Below are 19098 nucleotides of genomic sequence, written 5' to 3'. Positions count from 1 at the left end.
AAAAGAAAAGAAAAACAAAGTAACAAAAAATACACTGAGTCACTTAAAAGTTTGACCTCTAGCCGGGTATGGTGGTACACACTTTTAACCAGCACTAGGGAGGCAGATGTAGGCAGATTGTAATTTCCTGGCTTTCCTGGGCTACATATTAAGAACCTGTCTCAAAGCCCCTTCAAAAGAGGTTGACTTAAACCCAAAGGAGTCTTGATACCATTGCCACAGGATGCTGAAACTACTTCCTGTGTGAGGAATGGTACATTCACATTGGTAGCTTCCACTTAATAAATCACTCCTGTGCTCACTGGAAATTTGAGACTAATGGCAGAGATAAGGGGTCTTCTACAGTCTAAAGTTAAAATATTTAGTATATTGTGGGGTTTTTGATAGAAACAGAAGGCAGTGCCCCATGTACCAGAATGAAAAATAAACATTTTTTTTCTTTAAAAGTTGCTCAGGAAACCAGAAAAAGGAGATGAAAAAGAACTTGATAAAAGAGACAAAACCAAGAGACTGGACAAAGAAAATCTGAATGAAGAAAGAGCCAGTGGGCACAGTTACACTCTGCCCAGGCGTTCTGATGTCGAACTGAAGGATGAAAAGCCAAAGAGGTCAGTCAGCAGTGAGAGCCGGGTCTTAGCCATCTTTCATTGGTAGCCACTAATGCAGGTGCTGTGTCCTGGACTTGGATGGAATTAAATTATTTGTCATGGCCTACACAACCTGCAATAACACCCAGGAGGCTGAGATAGGAGGATGGGTAGCTTCAAGGTCAGCCTAGACTACATAGCAAGACCTTGTCAAAAAAATGAACTACTGGGCTGGAAAGATGGCTCAGTGGTTAAGAGCACTGACTGATCTTCCTGAGGTCCTGAGTTCAAATCCCAGCAACCACATGGTGGCTCACAACCATCTGAAATGGGATCTGACACCCTCTTCTGGTGTGTCTGAAGACAGCTACAGTGTACTCATATACATAAAATAAGTAAAATAAGTAAATCTTTAAAAAAAAACTCTTATTTTTAAAAAAAAATGACCTGCTTTCTATGGAGTGGAGGGAGGAGGAGGAGCATATGTTTCAGCAGGTGAATGACCTTTGTCTTGTTTTTCCTTTTTAAAGATTTATTTCTATTATTTTCAGTTGTGTGTGTGTGTGTGTGTGTGTGTGTGTGTGTGTGTATCTGTCTGTCTTGGGTGTGCCTATTTGTGCATGTGCCCAAGGAGGCCAACGGTGTCAGATCCTCCTGTAGCTGGAGTTACAGGTGGCAGTGAGCTACCTGATAGGGGTTCTGGGAACCAAATTTGGGTTTTCTGCAAAAGCAATAGACTCTTGACTTATGAGACAGCCCTCCAGCCCTGACTTGTGGTTTTTCTTATTTTCCAAAACAACTCCTACTTTTTCCTCAGCTGTAAAAGTGCACCCTTAATAAGATGGCCAACTTAGAATCACAGTGTTTCCGTATTTGCAATCATAGGATGTGAGAAGGTTTGGCCTTACCATTTTCTGTTCCGTTCTATTTTGTCTTGTCTTGTTTTCCAGACAGACTCTCGGGGCCTGCAGTGCTGGGACTTGAGCCCTGGGCACTTCTCACATCATTAGGCAAAGCACTCTATCAACTGAACGATGTCTCCAGCCCTCTTGTTTTTCACACAGGCTCGATGACGAGGGTGTCAGAGATTACAGAGACAGGGACCGGGAGTATGAGAGAGATCAGGAGCGCATGATCCGAGAAAGAGAGAGGCTGAAGCGGCAAGAAGAAGAGCGCCGGCGGCAGCAGCAGAAAGAACGCTATGAGAAAGAGAAGGCTTTTAAGCGAAAGGAAGAAGAAATGAAGAGAGAGAAAGAGACACTTCGAGATAAAGGAAAGAAGAGTGAGAATACAGAATCAATATGCTCATTAGAAAAAATTGAAAAAAAAGAGGAAGTGGTTAAGAGAGACCGCATAAGGAACAAGGTGCTGCTGGTTTTTTTTATTAAACTTGGTTGTTTTTATGAGGATTTTTCCCCCTATTCTTACAAGGATAATTTAAAGGAATGTGTCCTCTCCCCACCCCTACTAGGTATTGAATCATTGCAAGCTTTCTGCCAGTGAACTTCATCCCCAGTCCCTATTTTGGATTTTCATTTTCTTTTTTTCTAATTTATGTATTTATTTTTTGCATGTGTGCACATGAGTGTGCACAAGTGCATACATGTCCAATGCATGAATGATGGTCAGAGGACAGTTTGTGGGAGCCATTCTCTCCTTCCACCAGGTGGGTTCTAGAGATTGAACCCAGGTTGTCAAGCTTGGGAGCAAGTCCTCTTACCCAATGAACCATCTCATCAGCCCAATGGTAATTTCTTTCTTTCTTTTCTTTTTTGTTTTTCTTTTTTTGTTCTCTCTTTCTTTCTCTCTCTCTAGTTTTTTTTTTTGGTTTTGTTTTTTGTTTTTTAAGACAGGGTTTCTCTGTGTAGCCCTGGCTGTCCTGGAACTCATTATGTAGACCAGGCTGGCCTTGAACTCACAGAGTTCTGCCTGCCTCTGCCTCCTGAATGCTGAGATTAACGGCATCCCCCACCCTGCCCAGCTTCAAAGGTAATTTCTTACTATCCTAATTATTCCTAGTGAGAGTTTCCAGTTGCATCATTAATGTCTTTTTAAATAAGGGCTATGAACAATGTTCATAGTATGTGGTTGAATTCTATTTTGATCTAAGCAATCTTTTTTTTCCCCCTGACATATAATTGTTTGTTGTAGAAACCAGTTTGCCCTATGAATCTTCTCAGATTGTAGATTGGCAAATTATAACTTTTTTATCTCATTGAACATAAATATTCTGTTTCTTTTACAGTTACTACTTAAGCACTAATAGTGTGATAGACAACAGCATAAATGGAACCATAGGTTCAAAACACAGCATTAAAAATGTATAATTAAACAATTTTTAAATGAAAATAATAGTCAAATCTTGAAAAAACAGCTGCTAATATTTTAGGCTATCTGAGCCCTATAGTCTCTGTCACAACAGCTAAATTCTTTAAGGAAATAGACATGGGTAGTATAAAGAAATGAGCTTGGGGTTGAGTGTGTTTCTCAGTAGTTAAAAGTGCTGGCCTAGCTTGCATGGCAGTACACAGCTTTTATCCTAGCACTTGGGAGGCAGATGTAGGAGGATCTCTGTTCGAGGACAACCTGGTCTATTTACTTGAATCCAAGGACAGTCGGGGCTATGTAAAGAGACCCTGTATCAATAACAACAACACTTGGGGCTGGAGAGATGGCTTAGCAGTTAAGGGGTGAATATTTTTATTTTTTCAATTGCTAGTACCCATGTCAGGCAGCTCACAGACATATATAACTCCAGTCACTGTGGGCAACTGCATGTACTTATAGATACACATGCATACTACTTCCCCACACAGTTAAAAAAATAATAAGGAAAAATAATTTTTTTTTTTTAAAAAGGCTAGGCATGGTGTATACCTGTAATCCCAGAACGCAGGGGCAGAAGCAGGTGGGTTTCTGTAAGGCAAGCAGATCTTTTCTTTTTTGCTAGGGATTAAACCCAAACCTAGTTAGGCAAGAATTCTACCACTGAGCTAAATCAAGCCAAACTTAAACATATTTTTGTGTAGTTTTAGATTTTTATAATGAATTTATTGCATGGGACATGGTGGCCCATGTCTGAAGGAGGATTTCAAGTTGGAGGTCAGCCTAGGCTACTTTAAGCCCTATTCTCCCTCTCCCACCACAAAAGGTGATTTACTGGTAGAGAATCATAGGCATGTAGTTGTAGTTTCTGCAGTGACTTACACCCCCCCCCCTTGCCCAGGCCAGTTGTCTAACCCCTGGCTTTGAATGTATTAAACACTCTGTTACTGAGCTACAGCTTGGCCCTTGGTTCTTGTAGTTTCTAAGTTTAAAAAATTAGAGGTAATTAATTCTTAATACCTATAAATTAGGTTATCTTGAGGTAGTTTTAAAATTAGGCGAATACATTATATGCATGTACAAAATTCTCAAAGAATTAATAAAATATTATTTTAAAATTTAGGGGGGCTGGAGAGATGGCTCAGCAGTTAAGAGCAATGACTGCTCTTCCGAAGGTCCTAAGTTCAAATCCCAGCAACCACATGGTGGCTCACAACCACCCGTAATGAGATCTGACACTCTTCTGGTGTGTCTGAAGACAGCTACAGTGTACTTACATATAATAAATAAATCTTTTTTAAAAATTAGGCAATAGACTTCTCAAAACATCACCCTAGGCATGTTAAGTAATTCTTAAATGACTACAGGTTAAGCATAGTGCTAAACACCTTTAATCCCAGCATTCTCAAGAGGCAGAGACAAATGGATCTCTGTGAGCTCAAGGCCAGCCTGGTCTACATGGGAAGTTCCAGGACTGCTAGACTACATTGAGAGATCCTGTCTCAAGTAATGTGGCAGCAGCTAGAGCTGGTGGTGACAGTTTGTAATCCCAGGGAGGCTGAGGTAAGGAGATATTAAGGTCAAGGCCGCCTGAGCAACTTAGTGATAGCTTGTCTCAGGATAAATAGAAAAGGACTGGGAATATGGCTCAGTGGAGCACTAACCTGCCATGCACTAGGCACTTGTTTCAATCTCTCCTGCCAAAAAAAGTTTGCTCTTTTTTTTTTTTTTATGGAGGAGAGAGGAAAAGGGGAAGTTATTATGTAACATATATCCAGGTCTTTGGTCTGGATATATGAGTGCATAATTTAGGGCCCCCATGTTAAAGCAGAATAACAGTGTTATAACATGAATGTGTTTTTTTTTCTTTCAGGATCGTCCAGCCATGCAGCTTTACCAACCAGGAGCTCGAAGCCGAAGCCGACTCTGTCCCGCCGATGACAGCATCAAGCCTGGAGATTCCCCAGTGGACAAAAAGCAGGAAAGTGGTATTAGCCATAGAAAAGAAGGAGGAGAGGAGTGAGAAGTCCAAATGGTCATAGGTGTCCTGACTGTCCAGGCAGCCAAAGAGCACGTATTATGCTATCCAGAAGTGCCTTCAGGGCAAAGGAACAGAGAACAAGAAAAGGGGTCGCTGTGCTGGTGGGATGTACTACAGAGGAGTGTGTCTAAGCAGAATAAGATTGCAGGCTCGGAATCGAAGGACAATTCCATTGTTTTCTGCAGTTTCCACAAGTTAATTTTAATGTCTCAGAAAAAGATGGTAGCAAGGACATTGTAAGTGAAAAATGTCAAATAAGGGCTTAACTTTGTATGACAGCTAAAAAGAGCAGGTTCGAAAATCAACGGGTGTTCTTAATCCTGGCTTGGAGCATCTTCGTTTGAGTGGAGCAGAAACACACTAAGTTTCGTTGGGATCTTAACTATTTTGCATTGTTGGTGTTGACTGTTGACTCTGTAGTGTAGGAGCAATGAGCATGTAATTGTAGCACAAGTAGAGCGGAGGATAGAGCAAATAATGGCTGATGGAAAAGATTTAAATAGTCATGTTACATCTATATCCTGTGTCTGAAGTTTTCATAATTATAGCTTGTTTTACTTCTGTGAATGTAGCATCAAAAAATTCCTTGTAAACATCTTGTTTTTGCCTTTAGCGTTTTTTTCCTATTCCTAGGTAAAATGTAGCCCTTGGTTAGTTACTGACAATCTAGTCTTTGTTTTATCTTAGGTCTGATGATTTGAGTGCATACCCTGTCCAGGACGGAAGCTATACCATTATCTGTTCCTGTTATGGCAGCTTTCAGTCTTAGCTTGTTTTGTAATGCTGTCAATAAATTTCCACTTCATTCCAGTTTGAAGCTGCGTTTATTTATTCAAGTACTGACTCATATGTGGAACTGGGGGTGGAACCAAGGGCCTCAAGCATGTGACGTGTGTATTCTACTACTGAGCTATAACCTCTCCAGCCCCATGCCAAGTGAGGCTGTTAGTTTTAGTAAATTAAATATTTCATTCTGACTTAAGTTCTTGGGAATTTTGAAAGGGGATAAATGATATTAATTTCTGCCTTTAGTAGGTAAGGAGAGGCTTTGACCAAGTAGAGGGTCAGATCACACTTCACTTTTACTGTAAGAACCCAAGTGAAGACGGGTGGAGTGCTTCACACCTGCAGTGCCAGCATGTGGATGGTCTCAGGTCAAAGCAGGAGTAGTGACCTGAGTTTGAAGTCATCCTAGGCTATATAGTAGGCTCTAGGCCAGCCTGAGCTGCAAAGTGGGACTCTGTCTCAAACTATAAAATGGCTGCGTGTCTGCACAACTCTCTTGAGGTTCAGCTTGGCTTCCTGCCAGCCCCACCTAATGGGCATCAGTTGCCCATTACTAATAGGTTAGCTTGTGGCTTTATACTTTGTCAGCTTTATTAAAAATAGTTTTAGCTGGGCAATGGCACACACCTTTAATCTCAGCACTTGGGAGGCAGAGGCAGGTGGATTTCTGAGTTCGAGGCCAACCTGGTCTACAGAGTGAATTCCAAGACAGCCAGGGCTACACAGAGAAACCCTGTCTTGAAAAGCAAAAACAAAAAACGAAATAGTGTTATTCTTTGGTCATGTCATACATGGATGCAATGTATCTTTTAAAAGTTCCTTTTATTCAGTTCATGTATCTGAGCATTTGTCTGAATGTGTTTATGTACACCACATGAGTGCCTAGTGCCAGCAGGAGTCACATCTCCTGAAACTGGAATCGCAGACAGTTGTAAACTGCCATGTAGGTGCTAGGAACTGACATGGGATCTCTACAGGAGCAGCAAATGCTTTGAACTAATCTCTCTCCAGCCCCCTGTGCAATTCAGGTATGTCTTACTTGTATCCACCGTCCTCAGCGTTTAGAAGCCAGTTCCTCAAAGCAGGTAGAAGAGACACTAAAAACGATTGAAAGAGGCTCATCCAAAACTGAGAAAGTACTTCCAAGTAAGGGAGAATTTCAGGAGAGTGGCTCAGCGTGCCCACTGCCTGAGAGAAGTTAAGGAACACGGAAGCATGAAATTGGCACTGGATTCGGCAGGGTTTAGGCAAGGGAAGCTGTATTATAGTGCAGAGTGAATGGCAAAAGTAGAGATGGGACAAACAGGTCAGAAGACATTTGAACTTGAAAAACCTAGAAAGTCACCTAATTTTGGATGGTCATTGAGCCACAGCTAAAAAGAATAAAGTAGGGACAGAAAAAGAATAGAGCCCAGCCTGAATGCATTCTAACATTCCTACACACACACACACACACACACACACACACACACACACACACACGGAATAGCCATATATTCTGGTGCTACTTAATCTAAAATAATGTTTCAAGAAGTAATGGCCGGGGCTGGTGAGATGGCTCAGTGGGTAAGAGCACCCGACTGCTCTTCCGAAGGTCCAGAGTTCTAATCCCAGCAACCACATGGTGGCTCACAACCATCCGTAACGAGATCTGGCGCCCTCTTCTGGAGTGTCTGAAGACAGCTACAGTGTACTTACATGTAATAAATAAATAAATCTTTAAAAAAAAAAAAAAGTAATGGCCTCGGGTAAGGTGACACAAACCTAGAATCACAGCACTTGGAAGAAAGAAACGAGGATCAAGAGTTCAAGGCTAAGCCGGGCGTGGTGGCGCACGCCTTTAATCCCAGCACTCGGGAGGCAGAGGCAGGCGGATTTCTGAGTTCGAGGCCAGCCTGGTCTACAAAGTGAGTTCCAGGACAGCCAGGGCTATACAGAGAAACCCTGTCTCGAAAAACCAAAAAAAAAAAAAAAAAAAAAAAAAAAAAAAAAAAAGAGTTCAAGGTACTCTTGGCTACATACTAAGTTTGAGGCCAACCTGGGCTGTATGAGTGGACAGGGCTGTGGATAAGGTTTGATGGTAGAGCAAGAAGGCCTTGGAGTCACCCTCCAGTTTTTCCAGTGGGTCAGCCCTGAAAGAAAAGGGTGTGGCCAGCAGGGTTGGATGCTAGAGAAAATTCAATTATGATACTTGAAGAGACTCACAGATGTGGTGACTTCTAGACCATTAATGAACTGGGACCATGGGACATCATTAGGTTGAGAATAGATTCAGTTAACATTTATAACTTTACAGAAGTTTTAACTTTACAGAAGTTTATAACTTTACAGAAGCCTTGAAATGAAACAGATAGGCAAGTGGTTTTGAGAAGTGACCATTTCTAATGTAAGAAATACTAAAGTCTATTTAGAAGACATTCAAGAGAAGGGCTACCTGAGGGAATAAGTGTAGGATTTTTGCAAAGACAGCCAAAATAGAAGCCAAGCTAAAGGTCACGGGAGCTGGCCTTAGGAAAAAGGCTACTCCGGACCCATCAGTAAGAAGCTAGCACTGCCTGCCTCCCCTTCTGGCCTGTTAGCAGCTGAGTAAACTCAGTTTTCCTATCAGCATCTTCCTCTGGTGCTTGCCTGTCCTGCCTAGCTCTGAGTCAAACCCTTTTCCCTGCCCCTCTAGATTTCTTCCATTCCTTCTTTCGATTAGCAAGTGTCTACAATTCACTGTGTGTGTCAGTCCCTAGGGACAAGGATGAAAAGAAGACAAGTCCTTGTCCTTGAGTAACTCAGGATACCTCAGTGACCACCAGAACTACCAGTGGATTTAGTCAGAACTCTGTGCAATGTGAGAAGGGCTGTGAGTAGACAAAATGGTTTGGGAGTCTCGTGTGAGCTGCCCAGTGGTGCTGAGGAAAATCCCTAAACTTGATCTATGAATGGACAGCACACCTTAGCAGGAGGTCCTCCCTCCTGCTAAGCAGTTGTTTGGGGAACTGATACCTTTTCCACAAAACTACCTTTTCTTTCTTTTACTTTCTTTTTATGATTGTTATTTTGTATCTGTGTGTGGCTATGGAGGTCAGAAAGAGGTGCTCAGTCCTCTGGAGCTGAAGTGTACAAGCAGCAGTGAGCTACTCATTGTGGATGTTGGGAGTGGAATTAGGGGACCAGTTTAGGCCAGGCAGGTACCTTTAATCCCAGCACTCAGGAGGCAGAGCAGGTAGATCTCTGTGAGTTCATGGCCAGCCCAAGTTCTAGGACATCCAGAAGTGTATGTAGGGAGGCTCTGTCTCAACCCCCACCCTCTCCCAAATAGTAGTACCAATTTTTAACCTCTGAGCCATTTCTCTAGCCCTAATTTTATTCTTTTTATTATATTTATTTAATGGAGCTGTGTGCTCATGACAATGTGTGGAGGTTGGAGGACAACTTTTGGGGATTGGTTCTTGTGTCAGGTTTAGTCAATGAGCCATCTCGCCTCTCCCCATAAACCTCAGCTTGTACCCTTGCTGTTGCCCTCTATCACCTTTAATTTTTTTGTGTGTGTACACACACACACATATATACATATATATATTTGGCTTTTCAAAACAGGGTTTCTCCGATTAGCCCTGGCTGTCCTGGAACTCACTCTGTAGACCAGGCTGGCCTCACTCACATAGATCTGCCTCCTGACCACTATGATTAAAGGTGTGTGCACCATGTTCCACCTCTGCTGCTATAAATCATAACTTCATATTATTTATAATAAACTTATAGGAGCCAGGCATGGTAGAATATTGTCTATAATGCTTGGTACTCAAGAGGCTGATGCAGGAGGATAACTGTAAGTTTAAGGCCAAGTTGGGCTATATAGTGAGTTTGAAGTCCACCAGAACTACATTGTAAGACAAAAAACAAATCAACAACTAAGAATGAACACATAGGAGCTGGGTGTGTGTCTCAATGGTAGAGTGCGTTTCCTAACATGTATACAACCCTGGGTTCCATCCCATACACACACAGAGACACACACTGGACTAAGATTATAAATCACACACAGAGACACACACTGGACTAAGATTATAAATCACACACAGAGACACACACTGGACTAAGATTATAAATCACACACAGAGACACACACTGGACTAAGATTATAAATCACACACAGAGATACACACTGGACTAAGATTATAAATCACGGTGTGTGTGGGGGGGTTCATTCCATTTGTTTCTTCAGGCACAGATTTTTTTTTTTTTGTTTTGTTGTTGTTGTTGTTTTTTGAGACAGGGTTTCTCTTAATAGCCCCAGCTGTCCTAGAACTCACTTTGTAGACCAGGCTGTTCTTGAACTCAGAAATCTGCCTGCCTCTGCCTCCCAAGTGCTGGGATTAAAGGAGTGCACCACCACACCGGGCCAGATTTAGTTTTTTTATGGGAGGACAGCCAGGGCTACACAGAGAAACACTGTCTCGAAAAACAAACCAAAAAAGAAAAAAGAAAAGAAAAGAAAAGAAAGACATAGAGATGTATGTATGTATGTGTATATATATATATATATATATATATATATATATATATATATATATATGTATACACACAGAGTCTCATTCTGTAGCCTTGGCTGTTTGAATAATAGGATTTCCTGCTTCAGCCTCTGGAATTTCTGAGTTCAACAGCCTTGGCTTTCCTGGAACTCACTCTGTAGACCAGGCTGGCCTTGAACTCAGAAATCTGCCTGCCTCTGCCTCCCAAGTGCTGGGATTAAAGGCATGAGCCACCACTGCCCAGCTAGAAGCACATTAAAAAAAATAAATAAAGGCTTAGATACTAAACTGGGAGTGGTGGTGTAGGGCCATCATCATAGTAATCAGGATCAGGCCATGGGTCTGATCCTTTACTGAGCACTTCTCTGTGGGCACTGATCCTACGGCGGCACTGGGCACCACTCATACAGCACTGGCCACCACAGGAGCTCTCAGGTTGCTTGTGGCCATGAGGAACTAGCTGCTCTGCTGGGAGAAGTGAAGCTATGGAAAACAGGAGAAAGTCCAGAGCTGAGTCCAGTGTGTCTGTGAGGAAGGGAAGAAGAGGCTGCTTGGGGACCCATGTGGTCCCCAGCCTTTCACATCACAAACTGATCCCCTCCCCCATAACGACATCTACAAGGTAGTTCTGAGAATAATTTGACACTGATAAAAGGAATCTTTAACTTTTTATGATATCCACAGGTATTATCTTTAGTTTTCAGCTTCTTCTTGTTCTATGATGTGCTCTTTCTATAGTTTATCTTTTAGAAGTAAGGTCTCAATATACAACCTAGGGTAGCTCACAATTTATGATCCTCCTGCGTCTGCCTCATAGGGGCCTCATAGGGGTACACAACTATACCTGACTTTCTGTTTTATTTACACAGCAGTTGAGCAGATGTCAAAGAGAAGTGGTTCTTACCTTCCACCTTTTTGAGACAGGGTTTGCCTTGTTTCTGTTGCTGTGTTAAATACTCCAAGCTAGCTGGCCCTCAGTCTTCCAGGAGTTTCTCTCCTGTCTCCACCTTCTATTGTGCTGTAGGAATCCTAGGGTTGCAGATACACAGGAGTACATATCTATCTATCTATCTATCTATCTATCTATCTATCTATCTATCTATTTATTTATTTATTTATTTAGCGACAGGGTCTATATGTAGTAATCCTGACTGTCTGGAAGCTCAGTATCTAGACTAGGCTGGCCTTGAGCTCAGAGGTATTGCTCCTTCTGCTTCAAGTGCTAAGATTAAAAGTGTAGGCCACCATGCCCTGTATCTTCACTTTTTGGGACTTGAACTATAAGTTGGCAGGATTGCATGACTGACTGGTGCTTTTATCTACTAACGATTCCCCTGGCCCTGGTCTATGGGATTTTTACCCCACCTGAGACAGAGTTTCTCTGTGTATCTTTGGCTGTCCTGGAATTCACACTGGGTAAACCAGGATGGTCTTAAACTCAGAGGTCTGTCTGCCTCCCAAGTGCTGGGATTAAAGGCATGCACCACCACCGTCCGGCGTCTTTTTTTTTTCTTAAGATTTACATATTTTTTTTTATTTATATGAGCACACTGTAGTTATTCACTACAGATGGTTGTGAACCACCATGTGGTTGCTGGGAATTGAACTCAGGACCTCGGGAAGAGCAGATGGTGCTCGTAACCGCTGAGCCATCTCTCTAGCTCCGCCTCCCTTTTAATTAAGTATTTTTAGGTACTATTGATAATGGGTCCGTGTGTGTTTACATGGGGACGTGTACCTGTAAATGATGAGTGTAGGTGCCCCTGGAAGTCAGAGACATGTTATCCCCTAGAGCTGGAGGGTTGTAAGCTGCCTGATATGGGTGCTGTGAATGGAACTTGGATTCTCTATAATAGTGAAGTTAGTCATTAAAAGATGTCTGCAGGCCCTTCTTCCTCCCTTCTAGGGTGCATCGCCAACCTTAAGCCCCGCCCCTCTCGCTGAAGCTGGGGGAGTTGCAGCTCTGGAAGTGATGTAGGCCTTTTCCCGCCCTCCTCAGAGTTGGTCCCGCCTACTCCGTTTCCCGGGGTTTGCTAAGGGTTTTTTACTTGGTTACTTCTCAAAGGCCATCTACCATGGCCACCAAGGCCGTGGCCCTCACAACAATGATGATCACCTGCAGGAACATGCATGGACGCGGAGGCCTCGGAATTACGTTCCCTATAAACCTGTTTGGGTTCCCACGGCCCCATGGGAGCGCAGGGGTGGAGCTAGGGAGGACGCGGTGAGTCATCCATCTCCCCCTAAGCTCCGCCTCTAGCCACTTCTTCTAATCGCGTTCTTCCGGTCCTGGCCTTTCTCTTCTCCATTCCTCCGCCATCGTGAGCGCTATTCTTGGTTCGGCTTCTCGCCATGGTAAGACTATCGGCCGCCATCCGTCCCTCAGCGGCTTTCGTGAGGCTAGAGACCACTGTGCCTTTGTGGCAGACATGCGCAGCACTGAGGGCTGGGTGTATTTTTCAGGGTTTTAGTGTTCGTTTTTGGAGCTAGGACACATCGATCGGCCCGTGGGCGCGGCATGAAATTATCAAGTCCATTTACCCTTGCAGGATCAGGACGCTCTTCCTGCAGCCTGGCAAGGGGTGCAAAGTATTCTTGTTTCATATAGCCTGGGGCTGACGGTGATCTTCATGATGGGGGGCAAAACGAGAGGCTGGGACCACTCTTAGATTGTCCCTGATTGAAGAGCATGAAACGCCATTTGCACAGCGAGATGTCCACAGTAAGGGTTAACAGAACTTTGAGATCCCTTCAGAAGTTAGCGCGTCACTCCTTGGAGGCGTCTGCTAACAGCGCCTCAGTCATTGCCTACTGGCAAGATTATGTTTATGGGCGTCCAGGTACAAAGTGGGTTTAGTATCCGAATTTGTTAAATAAAACCTCCAACTGGTCTAGGGGGACGAGTGCGCTTGGCCTTCGTTGCATTTTTTTATGTAATGGTGTTTGCCTACCGAGTGTCAAGGGCTCCATATTCTTAGGTTAGCCAGCAGTGTCACTTGGAGGTAGATAAGACTTACAGAGTACAGTACCTAGCGTCATTGACTTAAAACTGGCCAGGGTTTGCCTAACCTCAAGCCATCCTTGTTCCAATAAGTCCGTTTCCTCTCCTACTCCGGCTATTCCGTGCTTCATCACTGGAGCCCAGCAGACAGCCAGTTTATAGGTCAGACAGGACTTGGGCTTAGAAACTTGGAGCTGATTATGAGCCATGTTTTAAGCCATTAACAACTTCCTCCAGAGAAGTGATGAGGATAAAAGGACTTCGTGGTTCGAGGTTGGGGAGATTTTCCTGGGTGTATGTTCTACAGGCCTGATGTTGGTTTGTTGGAATTTGTGACTGAATCAAGAGAATAGGCTGTGGTGTCACTAAACTGGTTGCATCTCTTTGTAGTCTTCTCACAAGACTTTCCGAATCAAGCGATTCCTGGCCAAGAAACAAAAGCAAAATCGCCCTATTCCTCAGTGGATCCGGATGAAAACTGGTAACAAAATCAGGTAAGACTTCTCTTGTCGGGCTTGGAAATCGTTATGTTTTAAATAACGTTGGGTATGGAGATACACAGTTGCAAAGTACGGTCCACCCAAGTCAATTAGTGTGCTGGGGACTGCCTTTTGAAATGTTTTTCCTTTTGTTTGGATTGGGTGCACGTGGTTGAGAACAACTTGGGAGGAATCACTTCTCTCCATTCACAAGTGGGTCTTGGGGATCTAGCTCAGGTCATGAGGCTCCTTGGTAGTGACTAGCTTACTTAGCCCCCGAAATCCCCCCACAAACCTTTTATAAATGCTTCAATGGGTTCTGTGTGGCCGCAGGTAGGCTCTGGGGCAGGCTTTTCTCACTTCTAATTTCCCTAGGAAGGCTTAAAGGGGACTTGACCCTTCTGGCAGGAGAGTGCTCTTTCCTGCAACCAGAGTTGAGCTCAGGATCAGCTGGGTCTGAGAGGTGGTAGGGATCGAACCCAGGGCCTCCCACAGGCAAGGGAAGCGCCTTCCTGAGTTCTTTCTGTGCTGTGGGGGATGCAGGCCCACATGTGGTCAGAGGATAGTTGGTGGGAATTGGTTTTTCCCAACATGCTGGGATTAAAGATAAGCACTGCCCAGTTTTGGGATTAGTAAAAATCTGGGTGTGGCTCTGCTGGGGCAAAACGTGAGGCTCCTTGTTCTTAATTTAGCCACTTAAGCTTGATCATCATCAACCCACTCTAGCCTTACATTCGAGTTAATTTCTGTCTTCTGGTATGATACATGTTTAGAGACTTTACTTGGAGTCAGGACTAGACTTTCAAACTTTGGTCTTGCCCCCATACAGTGCTAAGGAAAGCTTTGAAGCACGAGGCAGCACACCTTAGATGCTTTATTGGATAGCCTTGCTTTTTGAAACAGTCTTGTTTGTTTAGCCCAATCTGCTCCAACCTTCCAAGTAGCTGCTGAGGTTCCAGATGTGTGCCACCTTTACACGAACTTCACTTTACCTGAGACCTTATCTAACAAGAGTGGGGACTGATGGTTACTGTGTGGATTGTGGGGGATTATAACCACTAGCCCACAGACTTGCCTATTTTCTGGCTCTCATTTATAGGGGCTAGGGTTTGAGCCAGGACCTCCTGCCTATGCAAGTGCTCTGTCCCTGGACTAACCACCCAACTTACTCTCCCAACTTTGAAAACAAAAGCAGGTAGCAATTACAGTGCTTCATTTTGTGGGAGTACTGCCATTATCCTGCTGAAAGAAAAGCCATGTTGGTTGTTTCTGATTTTTGCTTTTGGGGTAAAAATCATGACACCTTGACATGAACAGTTCAGATTCTGGTTAGCTTAGCTCTGCTACTACTATAAGTCCTTTTATGCTCTAGCAAGCGCTTTAAATAAATTATCTTGTTCCTCTGAAAGTCTTAAGTCTGTGCTAGAGGAGCAAGTTTGTTGTGACCAACCCACCTTGTAACTGGTGGCTTCTCTTTGTACAGGTACAACTCTAAGAGAAGACACTGGAGGAGAACAAAGCTGGGTCTGTAAGGATTCACACAATGGCAAGACTGAGGATTTATACTGAATTGTCATCAATCATTCCTACCAGATGGATTTCAGCATTTAAACCTGGAGACTTTTCGTGTCTTAAATTAGGATGTTTGTCNAGTAATAAAATATAGAACCTTTAAAAATGCTTTTCTGGTTTACAAAGTACTAAATTGCCCTTATAAGACCGGATAAGGCTTCTTCTGTGGGGTAAAATATTGTTTCCTAGGAGCGAGAGATTACTCAGCCCTCACAAGTACTTGGTATTCTTGCTGAAGTCCTGGTTTTGGATCCTAATACTCAGTTTTTCTTTTAAGCCTTAAGATTGAGTCCACATGTTTAAGCCATAGTGTTAGTAGAGATCAGGACAACTGGAGTCCTCTGTTTTTACCTGTGTTCCAGGTGTTTATGGCAAGGGCTTTACCAACAGCTATCTCAGTGAAAGCAATCCCCCACTTTTGCATAGTGGCTTTTTTTTCACGACGGGGTTTCTCTGTAACCCTGGCTGTCAAAGTGGCTTGTTCTAATCCCTTGTGTGTTATAGATGAGCTCAAGGCCTCATGTAGGCCAGCACTCACAGCAACTGAACTGCATCCCTAGCCCTGTAGCAGTGGTTCACACAACCTAGGGGTTGATCCTGTCTCACAGGGGTTACCTAAGGCCATTAGAAAACTTTACAAATCACAACAGCAAAATTATGAAGCAGTGAAAATTTTTTCATAGGGATTGGTCACCACAACTTAAGCTGTATTAGAGTCATAGCATTAGGAGGGTTATGAGCCACTGTTCTATAGGCTTTGTAATATGAATGGACCTTGTGGGTACAGGAATTGAAACCAGGGTCTCTGCAAGAATAGTACTCTACTGCTTAGCCATCTCTTCCAGACCCACATAGCCTGAGATAAGCTGCTTTAAGGCTCCGTAGTTGGAATCATAGGAACTAGGGGTTGGCAGTCTAGTCCACAGCCTCCTGTAGAGATTTTACAAGAGTATTCTGATAATATGCTTCAAGCTAATCTGAATTAGGTTTGTGCTGCCATATCCACAAATCTTTTTTTTTTTTTGAGTCAGGATCTCCCAGAGATCCAAGTGCTAAAATAAAAAGCATGTTTGTCAGGCTGAGCCCAGGTTTCTGCATATCTATGAAAATTTAAATTTACATTTATTTGAACATTAGTAATGTGTGAAGGTCCCAACTTTTAGCAGTATTGCCCTCTAGTTTATGACAGGGCCATGTGGATACATAGAACACTGGCCCAGCGTGTGCAAGGGCTGTATTCTCTACCCAGCACAGCAAAACTAAAAACCAGAGTCGTCATGGATGGCAGTTCTTTTTGTTTTGTTTTTTTTTTTTTTCGAGACAGGGTTTCTCTGTGTAGCCCTGGCTGTCCTGGTACTCACTCTGTAGACCAGGCTGGCCTCGAACTCAGAAATCTGCCTGCCTCTGCCTCCCAAGTGCTGGGATTAAAGGTGTGTGCCACCATCGCCCGGCGGATGTCAGGATGGCAGTTATTTAAGTCCAAGCAGACTATAGAATTAACGTGACAAATTTCTAAGCATTTTGGTTTACGTACATTTTCAGGGCTGGAGAGATGGCTTCATGCTTGACACCACTGTTCTAGCACTCACATCAGGTAGCTCACACCCACCTGTAAACACCCCAAGGGATCCAGTGCCTCTGGCCTCTCAAGGTACCTACAAATCCTGTACACACAGACACAATGTAAAGATAAGCATTTATAGCCAGGTGTGTGGTGGTACACTCTTACCCCAGCATTCCAGGGGCAGGGGAAGGTGTATGGTTCTTTGAGTTTAAGGTTAGCGTGATTTCTAGGACAGCTGGGGCTACATAGATTCTTTCTCAAAAAATATTATATACACATTTTTAAATTGTTTAAAGAGGAAGTTGGGACAGCATCAGAACCTGTTTAAGTGACTGCCAAGATGACAGTAAAGGTATATCAACTTTCTCTTGGGACCTTGAATGGATGACAGAAATGGAAGATGATATGATGGTGTGAGATCCTTTGACCTGCTGGAGAAGGGTGGTTGAGTAATTGGATTTGAAATGAGCTGGAAGCCTCAGTGGACTGTCTGCAGACAGGAGCCCCATGGCGGGAGTAACTGGCCTGGAACGCTGTAGACCAGGGTAGCCTGAAGCTCATAAAAGACCTGCCTCTGTTCTCTGAGTGCTGGAAGTGTGTCACTTCTCCCAACCAGCTGTAGAATAGTTAGGGTGTAGGCAGAATAAACACTGGGGGTTTTGGTTCCCTCCCCCAGCAGTATGTAGCATGCTGAATACCGAGGATGGTAGGGAGGAGGCTGTGATCAGAGCCACCTCAAGAAACAGAAGACACTGCATGGATTCCAGCTCCAGCTCTGAAACAGTTGTTGCAATTTGGCGTACATAAATGAAAATCCCCTGGGTGTGAAACTTCACACCCGAAACCCTAACGCTCAGAGGCTGAGGTAGACTTGTCAGCAGTTCAAGGCCAGCCTGGACTACAGAATGAACAAGCTGGTTACATAATTTTTTTTTTTTTTTTGGTTTTTTCGAGACAGGGTTTCTCTTTATAGCTCTGGCTGTCCTGGAGCTCACTTTGTAGACCAGGCTGGCCTCGAACTCAGAAATCCCCCTGCCTCTGCCTCCCAAGTGCTGGGATTAAAGGCGTGCACCACCACTGCCTGGCCTCTATATTTATTTTTAATTATGTTTCTGCATGTGTCTGGATATGTGCATATGCCCGAGGATAGCAGAACACTATCGTTGGATCCTCTTGCTGGAGTTCCAGGGGTTTGTGCACTACTGGCCCGTGCCTTATGCCGTTGTCTTATGGCTTGATATATAGATCAAGTTGGCCTTGAACTCAGAGTCTCCTGGCTTCGCCTCCTGAGTGCTAGAATTAAAGACTCGGATTGCCACGCCCTGCCCATTGTACTCGAAATGGAAGTAGCTGTGATTGCTTGCTAAAGTAAGAGCGGCAGAAGATCGGGCCTAGCAACCTTCCGGCACAGAATGGGAGGAGCTCATGAGGCCCAGAAAGTTTGCTGGGAGAAGAAGAGATTTTCTTCAGTGATCCTGTAAGGAACACTAATTAAACCCATTGGGTCATCTATCATCTATAAAAAAAAAAAACTAACAAAAAGACATGTAAAAGAGGAAAAGGGGGTCAGCATGGGCTAGCGAGGAATGAGAGCGTAATGAGCTTATGATCAAAATAGGTTATACACACATGAAAATGCCAGAACGATATTCATTATTATATACATTTTTTTTTTTTTTTGGTTTTCGAGACAGAGTTTCTCTGTGTAGCCCTGGCTGTCCTAGAACTCACTCTGTAGACCAGGCTGGCCTCAAACTCAGAAATCAGCCTGCCTCTGCCTCCCGAGTGCTGGGATCAAAGGTGTGGGCCACCACCGCCCGGCTATTATATACAATTAATATATACTGCTGGAACCTTTGAAAAGGGGGTGGAAGAGATGGCTCATGGCTTAGAGGACAGGACATCCTGCTCTTTCAGAGGACCTAAGTTCAGTTCCCTGCACGCATTTCAGGTGGCTAAAGACTATCTGTCCCTCAAGTTCCAGTGGATCTTCCACTAGCTTCCAGCTTCAGCAGGTGCCCATGCATGTGCAATGTGTGTAAACTCAAGCAGACACACGCATACGCACAAGTAAAAATAAAATAAACCTTTAAGGAAAAAGTTGGCTTCCAGAAGAAGCAGATGCAAGCCTTTAAAACCACTGAAAAATCAAGCAGGGTGCCATGCCCCCCCTCCCCCCTCTCTCTCTTAAAATTCTTTTTATTACTTTAAATGTCAAAG

At 43.7% G+C, this 19098-nt stretch overlaps 2 protein-coding genes and 1 non-coding gene across 4 annotated transcripts in view; all 3 read left to right on the top strand.

Moving 5' to 3' along the window:
- The window catches only part of Upf3b (UPF3B regulator of nonsense mediated mRNA decay), a 19213-nt gene extending 13443 nt beyond the window's left edge, over positions 1-5770 (top strand). For both annotated transcript variants that reach the window (XM_021153327.2, XM_021153326.2), the window contains 3 exons: positions 448-608; positions 1652-1952; positions 4786-5770. In XM_021153327.2, the coding sequence (XP_021008986.1) occupies positions 448-608; positions 1652-1952; positions 4786-4935 (612 nt within the window). In that variant the 3' untranslated portion in view covers positions 4936-5770. The remainder of the gene's footprint in view (positions 1-447; positions 609-1651; positions 1953-4785) is intronic.
- Positions 5771-12516: 6746 nt separating this feature from the next.
- On the top strand, positions 12517-15422 carry LOC110287057 (60S ribosomal protein L39). The gene is made up of 3 exons (XM_021153738.2): positions 12517-12617; positions 13654-13757; positions 15226-15422. Exons 1-3 carry the CDS (start codon positions 12615-12617, stop codon positions 15272-15274), a joined length of 156 nt encoding a protein of 51 aa, XP_021009397.1. The 5' UTR covers positions 12517-12614; the 3' UTR covers positions 15275-15422.
- Positions 14931-15061, top strand: LOC115030159. Its single transcript, XR_003835782.1, has one exon. It is a non-coding gene; the product is annotated as a small nucleolar RNA SNORA69 (small nucleolar RNA).
- Positions 15423-19098: the final 3676 nt, after the last annotated feature.

Source organism: Mus caroli, chromosome X (assembly GCF_900094665.2).
Source record: "Mus caroli chromosome X, CAROLI_EIJ_v1.1, whole genome shotgun sequence".
Taxonomy (NCBI): Eukaryota; Metazoa; Chordata; class Mammalia; order Rodentia; family Muridae; genus Mus; species Mus caroli.
This window is presented reverse-complemented; position numbering and strand designations above follow the sequence as displayed.